The sequence below is a fragment of the Sinocyclocheilus grahami genome, unplaced genomic scaffold, assembly GCF_001515645.1.
Source record: "Sinocyclocheilus grahami isolate Dianchi unplaced genomic scaffold, SAMN03320097.WGS_v1.1 scaffold118.1, whole genome shotgun sequence".
In the NCBI taxonomy this organism is placed as follows: domain Eukaryota; kingdom Metazoa; phylum Chordata; class Actinopteri; order Cypriniformes; family Cyprinidae; genus Sinocyclocheilus; species Sinocyclocheilus grahami.
In genome coordinates this window covers 1,403,802-1,421,339 of record NW_015505297.1, presented here as the reverse complement: position 1 = coordinate 1,421,339, position 17,538 = coordinate 1,403,802, and the positions used below count along the sequence as shown (strand labels likewise).

The following is a 17,538-nucleotide window of genomic DNA, read 5'->3' as shown; positions in this document are numbered from 1 at the left end:
ATTTACCCCAGTTTGCTGACAAAAAACACCTGTCTTTGCAGCTGCCAATTTTCCCTCTTTCGTAAATTGTTTCTCTTGTTTCCCTGTGGTGAATTTGTATTACATTCTCTCTTACAAAACATATAGATCAGACTGTGAAATTATTTATCTATCTATCTATCTATCTATCTATCTATCTATCTATCTATCTATCTATCTATCTATCGTTCTGTCTGTCTATCTGTCTGTTGTTCTGTCGTTCTGTATTTTGAATGAAAAGTGCTTAAGGCTTATGCAACCTACAAACTTCCTGGCTTTTCAGTAGAACTTTTCAAGTTTAAAAACAACCTTTAAGTTTTGACCAATTTTCCTTCTAGTTCTAATTTTAATTAACAAAAATTCCTTTTATAATCACTTATGCATGTGTACAATAAGCCCTAATGCTGAGTGACATTCCAGTAAACCTTGAAAATCGGCCTTTTCTGTATTCTGCATCCCTCCTTCTTCCCTCTGCCATTTCACTCCTTCCTTTATTCATTTCTCATTTCTGTTCCCCTCTCATCTATTAGTTCAAATTTTCTGCTGTGTCCTGCTTACCCATATGTATTGGACATATAGTTTATCCAGGCGCACTGTTTCAGTGCCGCCTGTCGCGTGTGATTAGTGTGTGATGAGAGCCAGTGTGTGCTGACGGGTGAATGGATGTGATTAGTCTTTGAACGTCAGCTCATTCTGTGTCATTACATTTGCTCTGAGGATTTTCCCTTTCTCTCTCAGTGTGTAATTTGACGCACCAGTGAAACAGCAGAAAGACCGGAGGTGCACCTGTGTTCGAGTGCCTGCAGTTAGTTTGCAAATTGCCTGGACATTATGTACGTCCACATGTGCATGCATGCATCTATTTGAGAGCCCTTGTTTGGTATCCATTTAAAGGGATAGTTCACTTTAAAATAAAAATTCATTTATTTACTCACCCTCAAGTCGCTCAAAACACAGAAGAAGATATTTTGAAACTGTTTCTAAATGTTTTTGGTCCATATTAGGAAGGCCAATGTGGTTCCATGTTGTTTTGGACACCACTGACTTCCACTATAAGGGAAAAAACTTATTTAAAATATGTTCTTTTGTGTCCCACAGATGAAAGAAAGTCAGATTTGCAACAGCATTCATGTTTAGGTCCCTTTAAAGCAGACGTGGTGCTGTTGTAGAAATCACTTGCTGTTTTGCTCAATTACACTGATATTTTGTTCTGGTCATGAAGCTAATTACAATAAACAGCCCATATACATTGACAAAAGCCTCTTTGTTAGGTCTTTTCTATCACTTTCTCATCAGTGCTCACACAAGCAAGCGCTTGTGAGTTTATAAAGGAGGTGACAGCACTGAATGTCTTCGCTGAATTTCACACTGCAATTCTATACTGTAAGTACATTACATTAAAGCCTTTTAGTCACAGCTTTAGCCAAGATGAAGGGCCTTGAACAAATAGAGCTTCTGTGACTGCGATCTGCACCGCTGCCCGATCTACAGATGGGCCAATTGTGTTGTCTAATAAAAGGCGTAGTGTGGTACTGTACAGCCAGATCGGTTCAGACATGACCTGGGCAGCATCCCCTGGTTATACAGCTGCTCTCTCTGATGACTATCTCTCTGTTTGCCTATTAGAGAATGGCTGCTCTGTTCAAGCGTCCCAGTTCAGCTTGTAGCCGTTACATTGATGGGGAAAAGAGATTTAAAGATGCTTATATAATGGTGGTTGGTGAAACTCCTTGAGGATATGGCAGATGGAGTTTTCGTAATTGGTCTTTATATAATTTGACTCTGCTGCCATTTCATTTGTTTGCCACGTGTATTTTACTCTATGCTAATATTTTTTATCATAAAATAATACATCAATGATTGATTTATATATAATAAAAATTATCTGAAAAAAAATAAATTTTTACATTTCTGATTAATAAATGAGTGAAAACTGGCGGTCACAATGTTAGTGTTTTCCCTTATTTTTAGATTTAGATTTTTGCCATCATTTAACACTCGCTTAAATTTAATCTTTAAAAACAAATAGGCAAACACTCTTAAATGTTATTAGTCGGTCTTAAATTGAAAATCCATCTTTCATACTTTCTTTTATACTTTGTTGTGAAGTGTAAGTTCACCTGTATCATTTAAATATATTAATTTTAGTCATTAAATAATTCATTAACCATTGATTATATATTATGTTATGCATTAATTATACATTAAAATTGTCAAAATATTTTTTGGTGTATGCATGTGCATCTTTATACAGTTGCTAAGGTGTTTTGAGTGGTTGCCACATGTTTTCTAGGATGCTCTGGTGGTTGCCTTGTGGTTACTTAGTTAAAACAGCCTCAAGTTTCTGTAATTTTTCTAAATATGGCTCAGGTTCCTCCTTTATGATGTGTTTAGTTTGGTTTTTCACATGTTTGTTTGCTTTTTTAAATTTTTTGTTATATATATATATATATATATATATATATATATATATATAGTTTTTTATTTTTATTATGTTTTAATTTTGACTATTCTTAGATTTAGATTATATTTGCAAATCTACTGCTCGCTTAAAGTTAATCTTTAAAAAAGCACTGCTAGTTAGTATGTAATTAGTAAATCTTAAAATGAAAATCCATCTTTTATAATTTTATACTTTGACTATCATACTTTGTTATAATGTGTAAGTACACTTGTGGCATTTAAAAATATTAATATTTTTATTGCATTTTAACACAAAAACAAATGTGAAAATACATTGTTTTTGTCAATTTTTGTGATGTGTGTTCAAAGAGATGGTGCACAGAAATGGAAAGTTGCACAACCAACCCATAAAAGAATCTCTATCCTGAGGTGAAAGTGGACATCCGTTGAACACTGGGCTCTTGTGTGTGAAATATTGGCCCCTCTGTGGAGCACAGGAAGGGGGTGAGGGCACACATACACACTCACACACAGCCTGCCTCTCGAGGGCCATGCAGATAAACTGTTTCCAAGCTGCTCGGCCGTTCTGTTTTACTGGGATCAAAACATCATTCAAGAAGCCGGGCTTTCCAGGAGAGCCGTGTTAACCCTAGCTCTGTGTGAGCTCTCTTTCTTCATCCGTCATGTCCAGTTCTTCACTATAATGATAACATACCTACAGCTACGTGTGGTTAGGCAAAGTATGCATGCTCCAAATGAGAATAGTAGTGTACTGTGTTTTTAACTACTATGTGACTTGCATGAATGTGGTGCAGAATTTTGATGCTGATTTGAGCTTGTTGTTATGCAAAGAATGCAGGAATAATCACGCTTCGATGAAGTCACCATGGGCTGGTGTTTCTTTTCTCGTTTTAATGGGCTTATTCTCATTGGTATGAGAATGTGGATATTTTCTGCACTTATATAGTCACTTTTGCACTTAAAGGTCCCATATTGTCAAAACTGAAATTTCTTGACTTTTTTCACGATAACTGAGGTCTAGGTGCTATGTAAGTACCATATTAGTTTCAAAACAGTCAGTCCACAGTAAAATGCACACAGCCTGCATAAAGTAGCTGTGATTTTTCACGAACCGTAAAAAGTTGATGTCAGAACTACACAGTCACCACCCCGAGCACCGCCAACCGTCCCACTCTTTTTTGCCAAACCGCCAGACAACATCGCGTCCATGCTATTGCTGAGCAACGACAACACGGAAACATGTCGAAAAGGTTAACTTTAACCACGAAACCAGATCGGCCGACCTGTAACGTTACACTCTCACTCAAAGGATGGACGATCTGACAGGATTGTTACTATGAGGTGATCACATCTAACGTGTTTATTTAGAAAAGACAAACTCACCGTGTCTATCTAGTCATGATGATGTATATACATTTCAATTTCAGCAGGAAACTATTTTTACAGCTACATTATTGTTCCAGCCACAATCACAACAATGTATATACAATTACAAATGATTATATATAAATCGTCAGTTTGTTGTTTTACACACATGCACACAGACATTATTTCATACACGACATAGTCGTGAGATGCAAGAAGAAACATAGACATATGGCAAGAACTCTGTAGACGTGCCCATAACAACAAAAGACAATAGTTTATTGAACCTCTTCTGGTAAGAAGTTTGCGCTGCAAATGCGAGCATTTTTGACGATCGTTTCTGTCCAGTCTGCTCGTTTTATCGTGTTTAACCACAGCTGTCGTCGGTTTTTTGTCTGGCAGTGGCAGTAGATATGCGATCATATTTCTAGTTTGAGGCTGTATTACGTCGATTCTGACACCCAACATCACAACAAGATGATATTTTAAGCTCCTTATGTAGCCGAATCTGCGCTGGTTTGAATGGGCCGCCTCCAGTTTCCCCTTTGTTTTGCTGCCTCCAGCTAGCGCGGTGACGTCGGCTGACCCTAGTTACCTGTGGTTGGCCTGGTCGTGCGTCACTCAGAAAACAACAGGCCAATCAGAAGAGAGGCTCATGAATATTAATTAGACAGGCCGAAATCGACCTGTTCTCAGCAGAGCTCCTGAGAGAGGAGCTGTAAAAATATATTGAGATGGTTTTTGGTACTTATACGGCAAATATATATTTTTAAGAACATCAAGACTTATATTTGAAACCTTTCTGGAGTTTTATTTTGTGACCTTTAAAGCATGCTTTAGTTTTTACTTTAAAGTTGAAATTTCACAAGCACAAAGTAGATGATAGGTTGCCAAGGACTAAGGTCAAGCATAATATAATATGCGGTATATTCAGAAAATATTTGACCCCAAAACACAATTAACAATCACAGAATACTGTGTAATAAGTGTTCTTATAGATGCTCAAGGATGAATTAAACAAATCATTAAAACATTTAGGTCATTGCAAAAATATACATATATATACTGTATGTTAATGAAATGCTCTTCTTTTGAACTTTCAAATCCAAATGAACATATTAGAATTAGGGTTGGTATGACGGTATATATCGTTACCGCGAAATAAAGTGTCTATCGTTAGAGATTTTGCTATATTGTGTATTCCACAGTATGCAAATATATCTGCGTAAAATAGTACTGCTTAAATGTTATACACCTTTGAGTGATATGGAAACATGTAATGAATTAGAAAATAAAGAGTGGGACGCACTTGGTAGAGTTATTAAGTGCAATAAACAGTGAAAAAGAACTCAATGCGGTGCTCGCGCTGACTGACACACAGCCGAAGCTCGCGCACTGAAAGCCTCTCTCTCGACAGCATGCAATCGCGAAAACAGATCTCTTTCGTGTTTTATTGTGCTTGAATGGTTAAATACGCACACAGTTATGTCATAATGCCCGTCGAGTGGAGTATTCAAGTAAACACAGTCAGTTATGTTAAATAAATGTAAAACAGTCGTGTGAAAACCGGATGTGTTTTAGTATATTGGATCAATGCAGTCGGTCTTAAAGGGACAGCAGCCTTATTTACCTGCTGCTGTCTGTCATTATTAATGTTAATCATGTTTGATTGATACAGTGAAGACTATGCAGTGTTTTATTTATACACTTTATTCAATTTCTGTTATATTTCTTACTACATGTTAACCAACTGTAGCTGAATAAATTAAATGTTTATTTCGTATTTATTTGTTCTGTTGTGCTTGTAATTTGCTTCTTTTTCTTAATTTTAATAACAAAAATAAAATAGAAATAGCTATTTCGAGGCACATATGGTTATTGTGACATTTAATTTCTCATGTGACACTGAAGACTGGAGTAATATCTGCTGAAAATTCAGCTTTGCCATTGCAGAAATAAATTAGAATATAAATATAATATTTAAATTAAAAAAATTATAAATGTAAAAATATTTTCAAATTTTATTTTAAATGGTTTCACAATATTACTGTTTTAACTGCATTTTTCATCTAATAAACATTTGAATGGAAGTGTATATAATTTGTTTGCATATATGGAATTATTTTAATTCTGGCAGTGTTGATACTCAATTTGAAGGGTCAGACAGAGACGACTTTTCAGTGTAGCAAACCTAGACTTATAAAAGTAGGATATATGACTACTTTAATGTGTATTACATTATTGGTATGGTCATTTATATTAGTTTAATTGAACTACAAATAATAATGTAATGCCTTTATATATGCTATAGAAAAAGTGCATCTTTGGTTTCACTTAAAATCAGCTTGATATCTCTATGCTGTCCTCTGAAGCTGGTGTTACTCTATAATTCGTTGCATTATTAATGTTTTTGTTTCAGTTTAAGCTCGCCGTGTGGCGTGATCTCGTGTTTCCTCTTCAAACAGCAGTCTAACGCAAACAAACAGTACACACACTGAGACGCTGTCTCCGCTTTTCACTTCTCATCGCACGGCTACTCACGGGGAGGCTGCTTTAAACAGAGATGAGAGGAGAGTATTTTCCCGATGTCTGCTCTCAGGTTTCTGGCGAAAGAAGGACAACTTGAGTGTGTTTGTTTAAACAACTCACCCGTTGGCTGATAGCCCACAATTTATAGCGTATTTGTGTGTGTGTGTGTACAGTTTTGCGTCATCACAGGTCTATTATAAGTGGTGTTGTTTGGCCTCGAAACTTTAGAAAAGAAAAAGGCGCCACACGAGATGAGAACTTAATTGACTGATAAGTTTAAATTCTATATAAACATTTGCCATAAATGCTGTGTGTTCATCCGTGGCAGCTGTAAAGAGCTGTCGACAGCTTTGCCGCTTTAAAAAAAACCCAGCCACAAACAGGCCTGAAATTGATGCTAGGCTTTTGCAATGTTATTCTATTAAAGCAGGAAGTAAAGGAATAACAATCAAACCCAATGAAAGGATAACAAACCAGCGAGAAAGTTGGATTCTCTCTTTGTCCTCACGCAGACACGCACCAACCCATCCCCCTGCAGTACTATGAGTAAACTCATGGTCCAAGAGCTCTGGAATAACATGCTACATAAACGAGCCTGAAGAGCTGAGGTGAAGACAGTTAGTCTCAGTTTTGCAGTCACCCAGAACCCCTCAATGCAGAGATGAATGAATAGAACAAGACAGTAAAGACAGGGAAGCTTTTGAACGGGGCCTTCTGCTGCAAATAAGACCCGTCTGGTCCAGATATGTCATCTCTGTGAACCGTAACGCTCCCGTGTTGATCTCTCTGTCTGTGAGAAGAATTGAGTACTGGCCTTTTACTTACAACAACACAGAAAATGGTGGGAGAAACCATCTTGCTCTAAACAAAACAATTAGAGGGCTGCATGCTTATCTGGACTTACTGTGTGTTTTTATTTGCGCTGTATTTGTAGTCACGTGACTAGTCGATTTCACATTTCCCACAAAGATACTGACAAGAAGAAGAGCATCTCCGAGTGATGTTTACTGGGTTTTGATATGCTCTTTCCCACACAGTTTTTTATGTGACAAATTTGACCTGAACAGTGAAAGTCAACTCCTCTGTTTAAAAATTGCTCTCAAAGATGAAGATTCTCATTTTAACACTGAATTTAATTTGTGTACACTTTGTAGTTTAATAGAGAAGTCATGCAGGACGAGACAAAGCTGCCAAGAGAAAATGATCACATGATCCGTCAGAAATCATTCTGATATGCTGATTTGGTACTTAAGAAACATTTCTTACTATAATCAATCTTGAAAACTTTTTTATTGCAACTTTCCTGTCACTTTTGATCAATTTCATGCATCCTTGCTGAATAAAAGTATTAATTTCTTTCAGAAAAGAAAGTTTTAAGAGTACATGTATTGTCTCGTTGAATACAATATACATTTTTGAATATTGTAGATAAATTATATTGTAATTCATACTTCCAAAAACCATACCTTTTACAGTTAAATATAATGTATGGTTACTTCCAATTAACCACATTTTTACATTCCTTTTTCTCTTAAAATATGATCCCCCCCCACAAAACCTGTGCATCATGGCACCAACTTTTGCACAGGCAAGCACCCCACTACATTTTCTTCAGAACTTGTAATAGTCTGTAGTTAGCCATCACTTTCATAAAAAAAAAGAAGATACAGTATTTAATTTTATATTTTCATAGTTGAAAAAATAGTAGTTCTAACTGTAGTATTTTGGCAGAGACTTCAGTTACCATGGTAAAACCATGGCAAAGTTGTATTTGCATTCAGACTGCTGTCTTGTTCTGGTCTAAACGGTTTGTTTTGACAGCAGGGTGTGGTATGACAGTGTCAAGTGTCCGTGTAAGATGGGTAAGTGATGAGTGTAGTCGGTCTGTTTGTCTGTAGTTCCACACTGAGTTCTTATCTGCAGTTGATTGACAGACTCGCCTAGCCAAGTTCTTGTTTATCGTCATGCTCCATCAAGTTTTCCCATCCCCTGACCTGCAGATGCTGCAGAGCCATTTCACGCCACAGTTATGGCTCGCCACCCTGCAGAGTCACAGCGGCCGTAACACAACCGTCACAGGGTTCAGCAGACAAAGCTGAGCACTTTTATGGCTTCAGTACCACTCAGTTGCAGGGATTTTGCAATAGCGTATTAGATGTTGGAATGGTTCACAGTAAAATTACACTAGTCACAGAGCATCCATATGTTTGTCAAGAGGGAGTATAGTAACACTTACTTGAAGTTTGAATTTATAATGCATTTTAAACGTATTTTTAATGCATTGAAAGCATAACAGAGCTTTCAATGCATTTGAAATGCATACAAGTATGTATGTGTTTACATACTTATGAAAATCAACCTGCAGATGATTTAGGCTAGTTAGTTGTCTCTAGTTAGTTGTCTCTGCACATTAATAAAAATATATATATTAATAAATTAATAAATAATATATAATAATAATTATTAAACTTTAATAAAAAATACTGAAATTTGAATTTTCATAGCTGTAATTTTTTCATCTATGTCTTGAATGGAAGGATAGATTTGAAATTCAAAGGCATTTATATAACAGTATTATTTAAATATTATCTAACTAAAAAAAGTAACTTGTCAAAACAAACTTTGACATTTTTGTGGAAGTTTTTTTTTTTAGTTTTAAAAGTTTTGAAGTTTGAAAGCAAGTATTGTCAAAACAAACTCTGAAATCTGACTTGACAAAGTCTTGTTTCAAAGTTAAAAAAAAGTTTTTAAAGTCTTGACGTTTAAAAGACAAGTTTTGTCAAAACGTTTTAAAAGTCTTGAATGGAAGGATAGATTTGAAATTCAAAGGCGTTTATAACAGTATTATTTCTAACTGAAAAAAGCAACTTTTGTCAAAACAAACTTTGAATTTTGAGTTTTTTTAAGTTTTAAAAGTTTTGAAGTTTGAAAGCAAGTATTGTCAAAACAAACTTTGAATTTTGAGTTTTTTTAAGTTTTAAAAGTTTTGAAGTTTGAAAGCAAGTATTGTCAAAACAAACTTTGAATTTTGAGTTTTTTTAAGTTTTAAAAGTTTTGAAGTTTGAAAGCAAGTATTGTCAAAACAAACTTTGAATTTTGACTTGACAAAGTCTTGTTTGAAAGTAAAAAAAAAAAAATGTTTTACAAATTTTAACCTGGGTGGATGGATGGATGAATGGATAGATGGATGCTTGATTCTGAACTTCAGAGAAAAGAGCAGACTGTGTGTTTTCTGTAGCAGTGTTGCCAAATTGGCCAGAATGAGTTCCGGACAAATCAATGACTCATATGGCAATATCTTTCAACCGCACTACTGAGTAACACTTGGAAAAAAGTTTCTGACCTTCAAGATTTCAAGATGTGGAAAGCGAATCAAGATTTGTCTTTATTTCATTGCACGCTAAGAGTTTCTTCTTCTGTTTCTTCCTCGTCCAGTTGTTCAGTGTAATCTGAGGAAGGCTTGAGAATCTGATGTCAGTCCGTCCAGCTGTACTGACATGTCTGTGTCTCTGAACAGCTGCAGAAGTGCTCTGCACCAGCAGGCATTCCACGCCACTCACTCAGGCCACGCATGTCATTTTATTGTGTCTGTTCAGGAGGACCCTGCATGTTTGAAGTTCCTTGTCATGCCCCAGTTACAACAGTCCTCTTCCATTGACGCCAACTGGCCAAGTGCGGCCCAGAAATGCATGGACAGATCCGGTAAATGGTGTTTCTCACTAGCAATAAATGTGTCATATTGCGGACTCTTGTGATCTCTATAACAATAGTTTCTGCAAAATACAGTAGTTTCATAAGTTATTTTTGTACCACATCTAAAGTTAATTGATTGATAGTCATTAATTGAATATTTAATTTATTTATTCATTAATTGAATATAAAAAAAATTTGTGTCTCTTAATAGTTGTGTGGAAGTGTTGATACATTATACATGTTTTAAGGATTTGATTAACAGAAATTTCAAATATTTGAAATTGAAATCTTTTGTAACTTTAAATGTCTTTTTAATGTCTTTAAAAAAAAATTATAATAATTGCTTAAATATTTCTTATAGACCCCAAACCTTTGAACGGCTGTGCATATAATTTTTTTATATTATGTAGCATTTTATATATTCTTTTTTAATATTAATATTTAATTTTATATTCTTTTTGTAATTTAATGTAATTTTCCAATTTTTGCCCATCTTTCACATGATTTACCAAACCCTGTCGCAGATTTTCAGTGAATAATGAATAAACGATTACATGAATTTGTCTTTTTAGCTGAACCACAGTATACCTTTAATTTGCAGTATGTACGCTGTTCATGACTTTCTGTAGTGTGTAAACACTGTGGCTTGGTTTGAGTGGCTTGACATGTTTGACAACTTCTGGCTCCATCAGTGGCATGAGTTTGGGGCGGGAACTATCTGTTTATCTGACCAATAGCAGATGAGGCAGTGTTTGGGAAACCTGTTCGAACTCATTCATTATTTTTGCAATTGCTTTTGAAGTTACTCACGGCAGCTTTTAGCCTTCATCATAAACACTATGTTGTATACATTTTGTTAAAAATTCAATAAAAACATTCAAATTTTCCTTGACAGGCTAGAAACTCTCACTCTTTATTCAAGCGTATCGTGCAGCCCATCTCATCCTGTCAAGCGTGAGATCAGGCGTAGAGATAAGGTTCCCCTCACAGATGGATGAGTGGAGATGAGAGGGATAGACTTTTGAAAATGAACCGGGTTTGAGTGCGGCTGTGCGCTCCAATAGTCATCACCTCTTCACCCCTGACTCCTCATCTGCCAGACGGAGTGAAGAAGGGGGCTCATCCCTGGAGCAGGGCCGCTTTGATCAGCCGAGCCAGGCAGAGGCGCTAAGCCACACGGCAGAAGGCCCCGTCTCTGCTTTCACAGGTGGAAGAGCAGGCTTTCATGGGAGCGCTCCTGTTACAGTGCGCTGAGGTTTTGTGGGGTTACAGCCTGGGTTTGTGTTTGATCTTGGGCTGAGTGGAAGCTACAGCCGTCCTGTCTGAGCAGATGGACAGATGTGTGTCCTCCTGCATGACGCACATCACTTTACAGGAAACTACAGGCTTCTAGTAATCCAGCTGCTGGAGGATGCAAAGATGACTGGTATTTTGGATGTGATCATGTGAAAATTCAGCTTTGCCATCACAGGAATAAGTTACATTTTAAAATATATTCAAATAGAAAACAGTTATTTTAAATTGTAATAATATTTCACAATTTTACTGTTTTTATTGTATATTTAATCAGGTAAACACAGCCTTGGTGAGCATAAGAGACTTTTTAAAAATAGTGAAAAAAATTACCAACCACAAACTTTTGAAACCATTTAAAAATATTATAAATAAAATATAATAATATAGTAAATAAATAACAGTTAAAAATGTATATTCAAATAATGAGTAATAATCACATAATTATTAATAATACATTGTCATGGTATATACATTATATTTAAAAATTGTACATATATGTAAAATAGTATTATAGTACATTGTAGCATATGTAATATATAATGTATTTATATGTTTAATATATATGTTTTTATTTGATTTGTTTATAAATTTTGTATTTATATTAGATTTTAGTTAGTATCTGAATAGCAAACATTAATTGTAGAGGTGAAGAATATATATATATATATATATATATATTATATATATATATATATACAGTATATAAAAGCAATAAGCCATTTTGCTTAACACTGCTTTCTGTTTCATGCTGTAATGCATGTATTGTTTGCCGGCTTATTACTTTTATTTTATGCTGGTTTGTTCAATTGTTTCTCCACTTTGACAAGGCTCAGTGTTTCATTTCATAGGTGAGTGTTTGCAGCTAGAGCCAAGACAGTCATGAGTCTCTCTCCACTCATCTGTTTCCTATCAGACCTGCTCTCACTGCCAACCTGTCAACCTCACCCTCTCTCTCTCTTCCTCTCCTTCTTCGAGATGTTTTTTTTTTTTATCATTGCCTAATCCTCTTCCGTATGCATCAAACGTATACTTTTTGTAAGATCCTGTAAAATGACATTTCTAAATTATATTCTAAAGTTAAACTAAATTTAACTTAAGAATATAATGTTTTAAATAATATTATGATTGTTTTTATTAAAATGAATATTATTTAAAGGCAATACAGCACATACCACCATGAAATGTATAAATACTTTAAAATGAATTATGACCATTTTTGGTGCAAAAAAAAAAAGAATCATTTAAATAGCATACATGAACCTTAATGCAGGGGGTGGGGGGAGTAGAGACTATTTCTGAATTATTTTACCTTTCTGTTTGACCTGCTTTGAAACTGGTCCATATGAGGGGTTTTTTTATTCTCAGCCATTTTTGAGGCTTGGTCTCTGAAGGTCCCCGGGATTCTCTTGGGACAAATAACCTACTTATCTAAAAATAACCATCAGTCCAAAGGAGTGTCCACATCAGTTCACTGTCTATGGCTTTATTCTGGCATGCTTTTGAAAGCCCTGATCAACGTGGCTCCTGTGAAATGCATCTTTGCTGGATGGAAAAGTTGTGTTAATATATTATAATGCAGTGTTGCCAGAAAACTGACTCACAGAAATCCCTGTCTAGCAAAGTTTAGTTGTCCTGCTGGGGTCTAAGTGTGTGAGAGAGTATTTGAGAAGATTCATGTTGCTGTTCTTTAACCCCTCTAGTTATGCTGGGCTAATATAATCGATTCAGCAGATGGTGGCAAATATTAGATTAAACCTTCTAAATATCATTAAGCAGAATGTAACAGTCAGATTACAAGTTCGTGTAAATTGTGCGAAAACATATCTAGGTCACATTTCACCCCAAAATCAAAATAAGAAATTATATTACATAAGAAAATATTGTTACACTTTACTTGAAGGGGTGTGCATAAGACTGACATGACACCTTCATAATCATGACATGACACCTGTCATGAATATGAAGGGGTTTTTATGCATGTTTATGACAACTGTCATTAAGTGTCATTCGCTCAGTTATGTAATTTTTAATGCAAAGATGACATTGTTTGAGATGTCTTTGTTATGGGCTATGGTTAGGAGTAGGGTTAGGTCAAATAATGTCATATTTGCATTAAAAATGACAACTGAGTGAATGACACTTAATGACAGTTGTCATAAACATGCATAAAAAAAAAATGTGTCATGTCATGATTATGAAGGTGTCATGTCAGTCTTATGCACACCCCTTCAAGTAAAGTGTTACCAAATATATTATTGTCACTTTAAAAAAAAAAAAAAACTTTTTTACATTTACACATTTTTGCATGATCATTGTTATCCAACAGGTGGTGGCAATATTACATTAAACCTCCTAAATACCATTCTGCAAAATATAAGAATCAGATTTGAATGTTTTTTTTTTTTTACCTGTTCATCTGAATCTCATGAAAAATGATCACATTTCACCCCAAAGTTTAAAGGGGAGAAAAGTAATAAAAATAAAATGTATAAAATAGTTTTGTTGTTTTTATTTTAATTATTGTAGTTTTATTTCTGTTACTTTTAGTGATTCTCATTACTGTGATTACTGTGAATTTATTCTCTATTATTTATATTTCATGTTTTTATTTTTTATCACAGTAATGCAAATTAAAATTTTTACAGCATGGTAGTGAGAGTTTAAGGAGAAAAGTTTTTAATGGTCATGAAAATAATCTCACAACACAAAATAATCAAATTTTTTCCCATTGCACACATTAGAAACTTTTATGTTCACCTGACACATTTTCAGCAATAATCATAGTATTTTTAGGATTTTGTTTGTTTTGGGGAGAAATACGACCCAGTTGTGCTACTAACAAGGTTTCATGAAATTCACCCCTAGGCCGACATGACATTTAAAGGATACTGATGACCTACAGTGGGCTTAAACACTGGCCTTGTTTTTGTGATGTTCTGGTACAGTGTCCAATGCTTTTAAAGAGGCCTTGGAGGGAGAACGGGGGAGGTTTCTCAGAATGAAGACGGATAAGATCTTTCTCTGTTCTCTTTCTCTCTCTCTCTCTCTCTCTCTCTCTCTCTCTCTCTCACTATCTGCGGCCCTGAGCAGTGGCCTCGCTGACCCTATCTCCTCTCGGCTCCTTGACCCCTGTGTGTGAGGTTACGGTCCGGCTTCTCCACATGGGAGTCCCGCCTGCTGTCTAAGCCCAGCTCTGTGCTCCAACCTCCAGCAGATCCAGATGAAAGGAGCATTGAGTGGCCATCCCATCACCCCAAGCCCCCCTCCATAGATGGACCAAGAGAGGGGGATGAAAGCTCCTCTGGCCGAATACAAATCCAACCAAACCCTGCTGCTAGAACTCTTTATCAAGAGATCTGCCAAGAGGACGGTCCACGTGACCCCAGTTTCCAACTGGACCCGAAGCCCCTCCCAATCCAGGCCGTAGTTCCCTCTCTGGGGTGTGGGGTGGGGTCACGTGGATGCCTATCCAAAGGTCGCAACCTCTTGACTCTCAATTAGCACTCTCTGTATTCAACGCTGCTCTTGTTTCTGAGGTCGGGACTGATGGAAAAGTGGAGATGGGTGGTGGGCGGCACTTTGCAACACAATGCTTCAATTGGCGGCCCATGCGGCTTTCCTGAGCGGCGCTGTAAACAAGCTCAAAGAAAAGGATTAGTTAAGAGCCACTGAAGGCTTTGATTGACTTAATCTGTCTTTAGGGGATAGGAAGTTTGATGGGGTTTTAAATGCTCCGAGGACGACCCCAGCTCCACCTGGCCTCATGAACGGAGGCTTGCGGCTCAGCGGGGATATGTCAGGAGGTCTCCACCTATAAATCAAATTCGACCTGACATTTATCCCAAGGAACAAGCCTTTGGCTATATTCCACAGAAATGAGGCAGGGAAGATAGTATAATTAATTTATGAACCATTCGTCTGGCTTTGACACAGTGATTCATGTGTGTGCGTTTGATGAAAGGAATCATAGCCGACTCTTAAAAAAAAAAAACACGCCTTGTATGATATTTATCTTGTTTTAAACCTGCTTACCCTCATATGATTGATCTCGGCTTTTTTTAGAGCATGGGAACGATACTGTGATGTCACTCTAAGAAAACGCATAAAGCTGAAGGAATGCTGAGTGCTGTTAACACTGTAGCACTGTAGTCAGCACTTCCTTTACATTAAAGAACATCATCTGTCTCATTTGGTTCAAGCCCAGTCGGGTCATGAACAACCTCATCTTTGTATTTATTCTTTGTCGTTTCCGGTCATAAATCGTGGATTTCCAGATTCAGTTCCAGTTCAATTAGACGCCAGTTCAGTTGGAAATATATTACTTAGTCAATTTATTTCGACTTATCACATGATCTTTCAGAAATTATTCTAATATGCTGATTTGGTGTTGAAGAAACACTTTGTATATATCATTCTGTGAAGGGCCCATCAGACTGATTCAAAAAATAACTCCTGAGTTTTGGAGATGATTCATTACAAGCTCAAAAGAGTCATTTGTACTTGAATCCATGAATTAGACTCATTTGGCTTTGCTGTATTTTTTTGCTCTCCAAAAAGAACCAGTTTAAAAGAGTCATTTGTTTGTATATCATTTAATGCTAGTTCTGCTCCATTTTGATTCAACAAACAAAACAAACAAAAAAAAGAAAGAAACTGTTTAGAAGCTATTTGTTTGTGAATCCAGCACTGCATAATGCTGTTCTGCCATTTTCACTGTTGAACAAGGTTGCGATTTTAAATCACAAGATCATTGTATTCCTCACTTGAGGATAAAGAACATTTCACAAAGCATTTTCCTCAAATAAACCCATGCACAGTCCTCTTGTTTTATGCTTTCCAGTGCAGTCCTGTAAGTTTGGGTTTTAAAGCATGTCTGGCATTGGCTTGCAGCAGGGAAAGGTGAATGCCTCTCTTTAACATCTTGTCATGCCTTTAGGTGAACTGGGTGGAGGGTATGTGTATAACTGCGTTCGAGTGTGTAGTCTTGTGTGTGATTATGTAGCTCTAACCCAGCTGTGCTCATGTGATGTTCTCACCTCATGCTGAAGGAGAGTCAGTGGGTTTGAGTTTTCTACCCGAAACACATTAGATTTTTTTTATGCAAATGAAGACATTTGCTGAGGAGATCCTCTTTGGTGCAGTAAAATGCTGTCCGAAAGTCAACATTATTGCAATCAAACTTGACAGTTTACTTTCTAACTACAGTTATCTGTATATATGTATACATTAAAAGAAGACTTTTCATAATCTTTCATTCAAATGTAAGAAATTCTATTGTAATATAAGAATAATACAAATGACTATTCATTATAATATTTAAAATTTATTTATCTAAACCTATACAATAGCTTTGCCAGAGAAAACTGTCTGTCACTGCAGTTTTTGTGCCAATTCCATTTATTTCACCTTGTGTTTGTTTCTGCCCAGAGTTACCACAGCTGAGGAGACTTTCAGATGGGACGTTTTTTGGGGACAAGAAGAAAGGTAGTGTAAATAGTTTGGTATGTCTTGATTGCTTTCACATGCATCAGTGTAATTTGCTTCATTTTATCACATTGCCTTTTGTTTAAATTCTTTTCTTGTTGTTATTGTTGAGTTATTCACACAGTACAGCACAGAAACCTTTCCAGAGGCTTTGTAAAACACTGCCAGACAGCTTCATTCTTAACACTCCCAAACCTCTAAGCAGCCAGATGAGGGCGGAGAAAAGACAGAGTAAAACAGAGTAGATACAAGAGATCAGGAGAGGGGGGAGTTTGACTTATCTGTCCATACTGAGAGCTTCAAATGGGGTTGAGAACTCTGTTAAGTGTTTGCAGGTGTCTTCTTAGAGGAGGTTTGAAACTGTGTTTAATACATCAATCAGACATTGGGAAAAAATGACTCATGAGTGTACAGTATGTTCAATGCTCCATTCCTGCAGAATGACTGCATTCCCAAATTGTGTCAGATTTTTGCCTCTTTTATCACCTCTATCTGTCTGTTTTATTCTTCTCTGGATCTCTGGATTTGGCTTTCTGCAGCACCTGGCTACTTTCACCATCTCTGAAGGTCATGCAGTAGTTCTTCTCTTTCAGCTGAGTTTTCATTGTCTATAGTGTGATATTTTAAAGCAGCGCTGACGGAGAAGGTTACCACCTGGTCTTCTGTAAAAACAGATACCAATCTCTCCTCTGTGGGTTCTGGCACTGCTTTGAGATTTAAAGGGGGAGA

At 36.3% G+C, this 17,538-nt stretch overlaps 1 protein-coding gene across 1 annotated transcript in view; it reads left to right on the top strand.

Moving 5' to 3' along the window:
* The window catches only part of kiaa0586 (KIAA0586 ortholog), a 119,270-nt gene that overhangs the window by 95,576 nt on the left and 6,156 nt on the right, over window positions 1-17,538 (top strand). Inside the window, exon 31 of the mRNA XM_016278171.1 lies at window positions 16,753-16,809. Coding sequence (XP_016133657.1) covers window positions 16,753-16,809 — 57 coding nt within the window. The remainder of the gene's footprint in view (window positions 1-16,752; window positions 16,810-17,538) is intronic.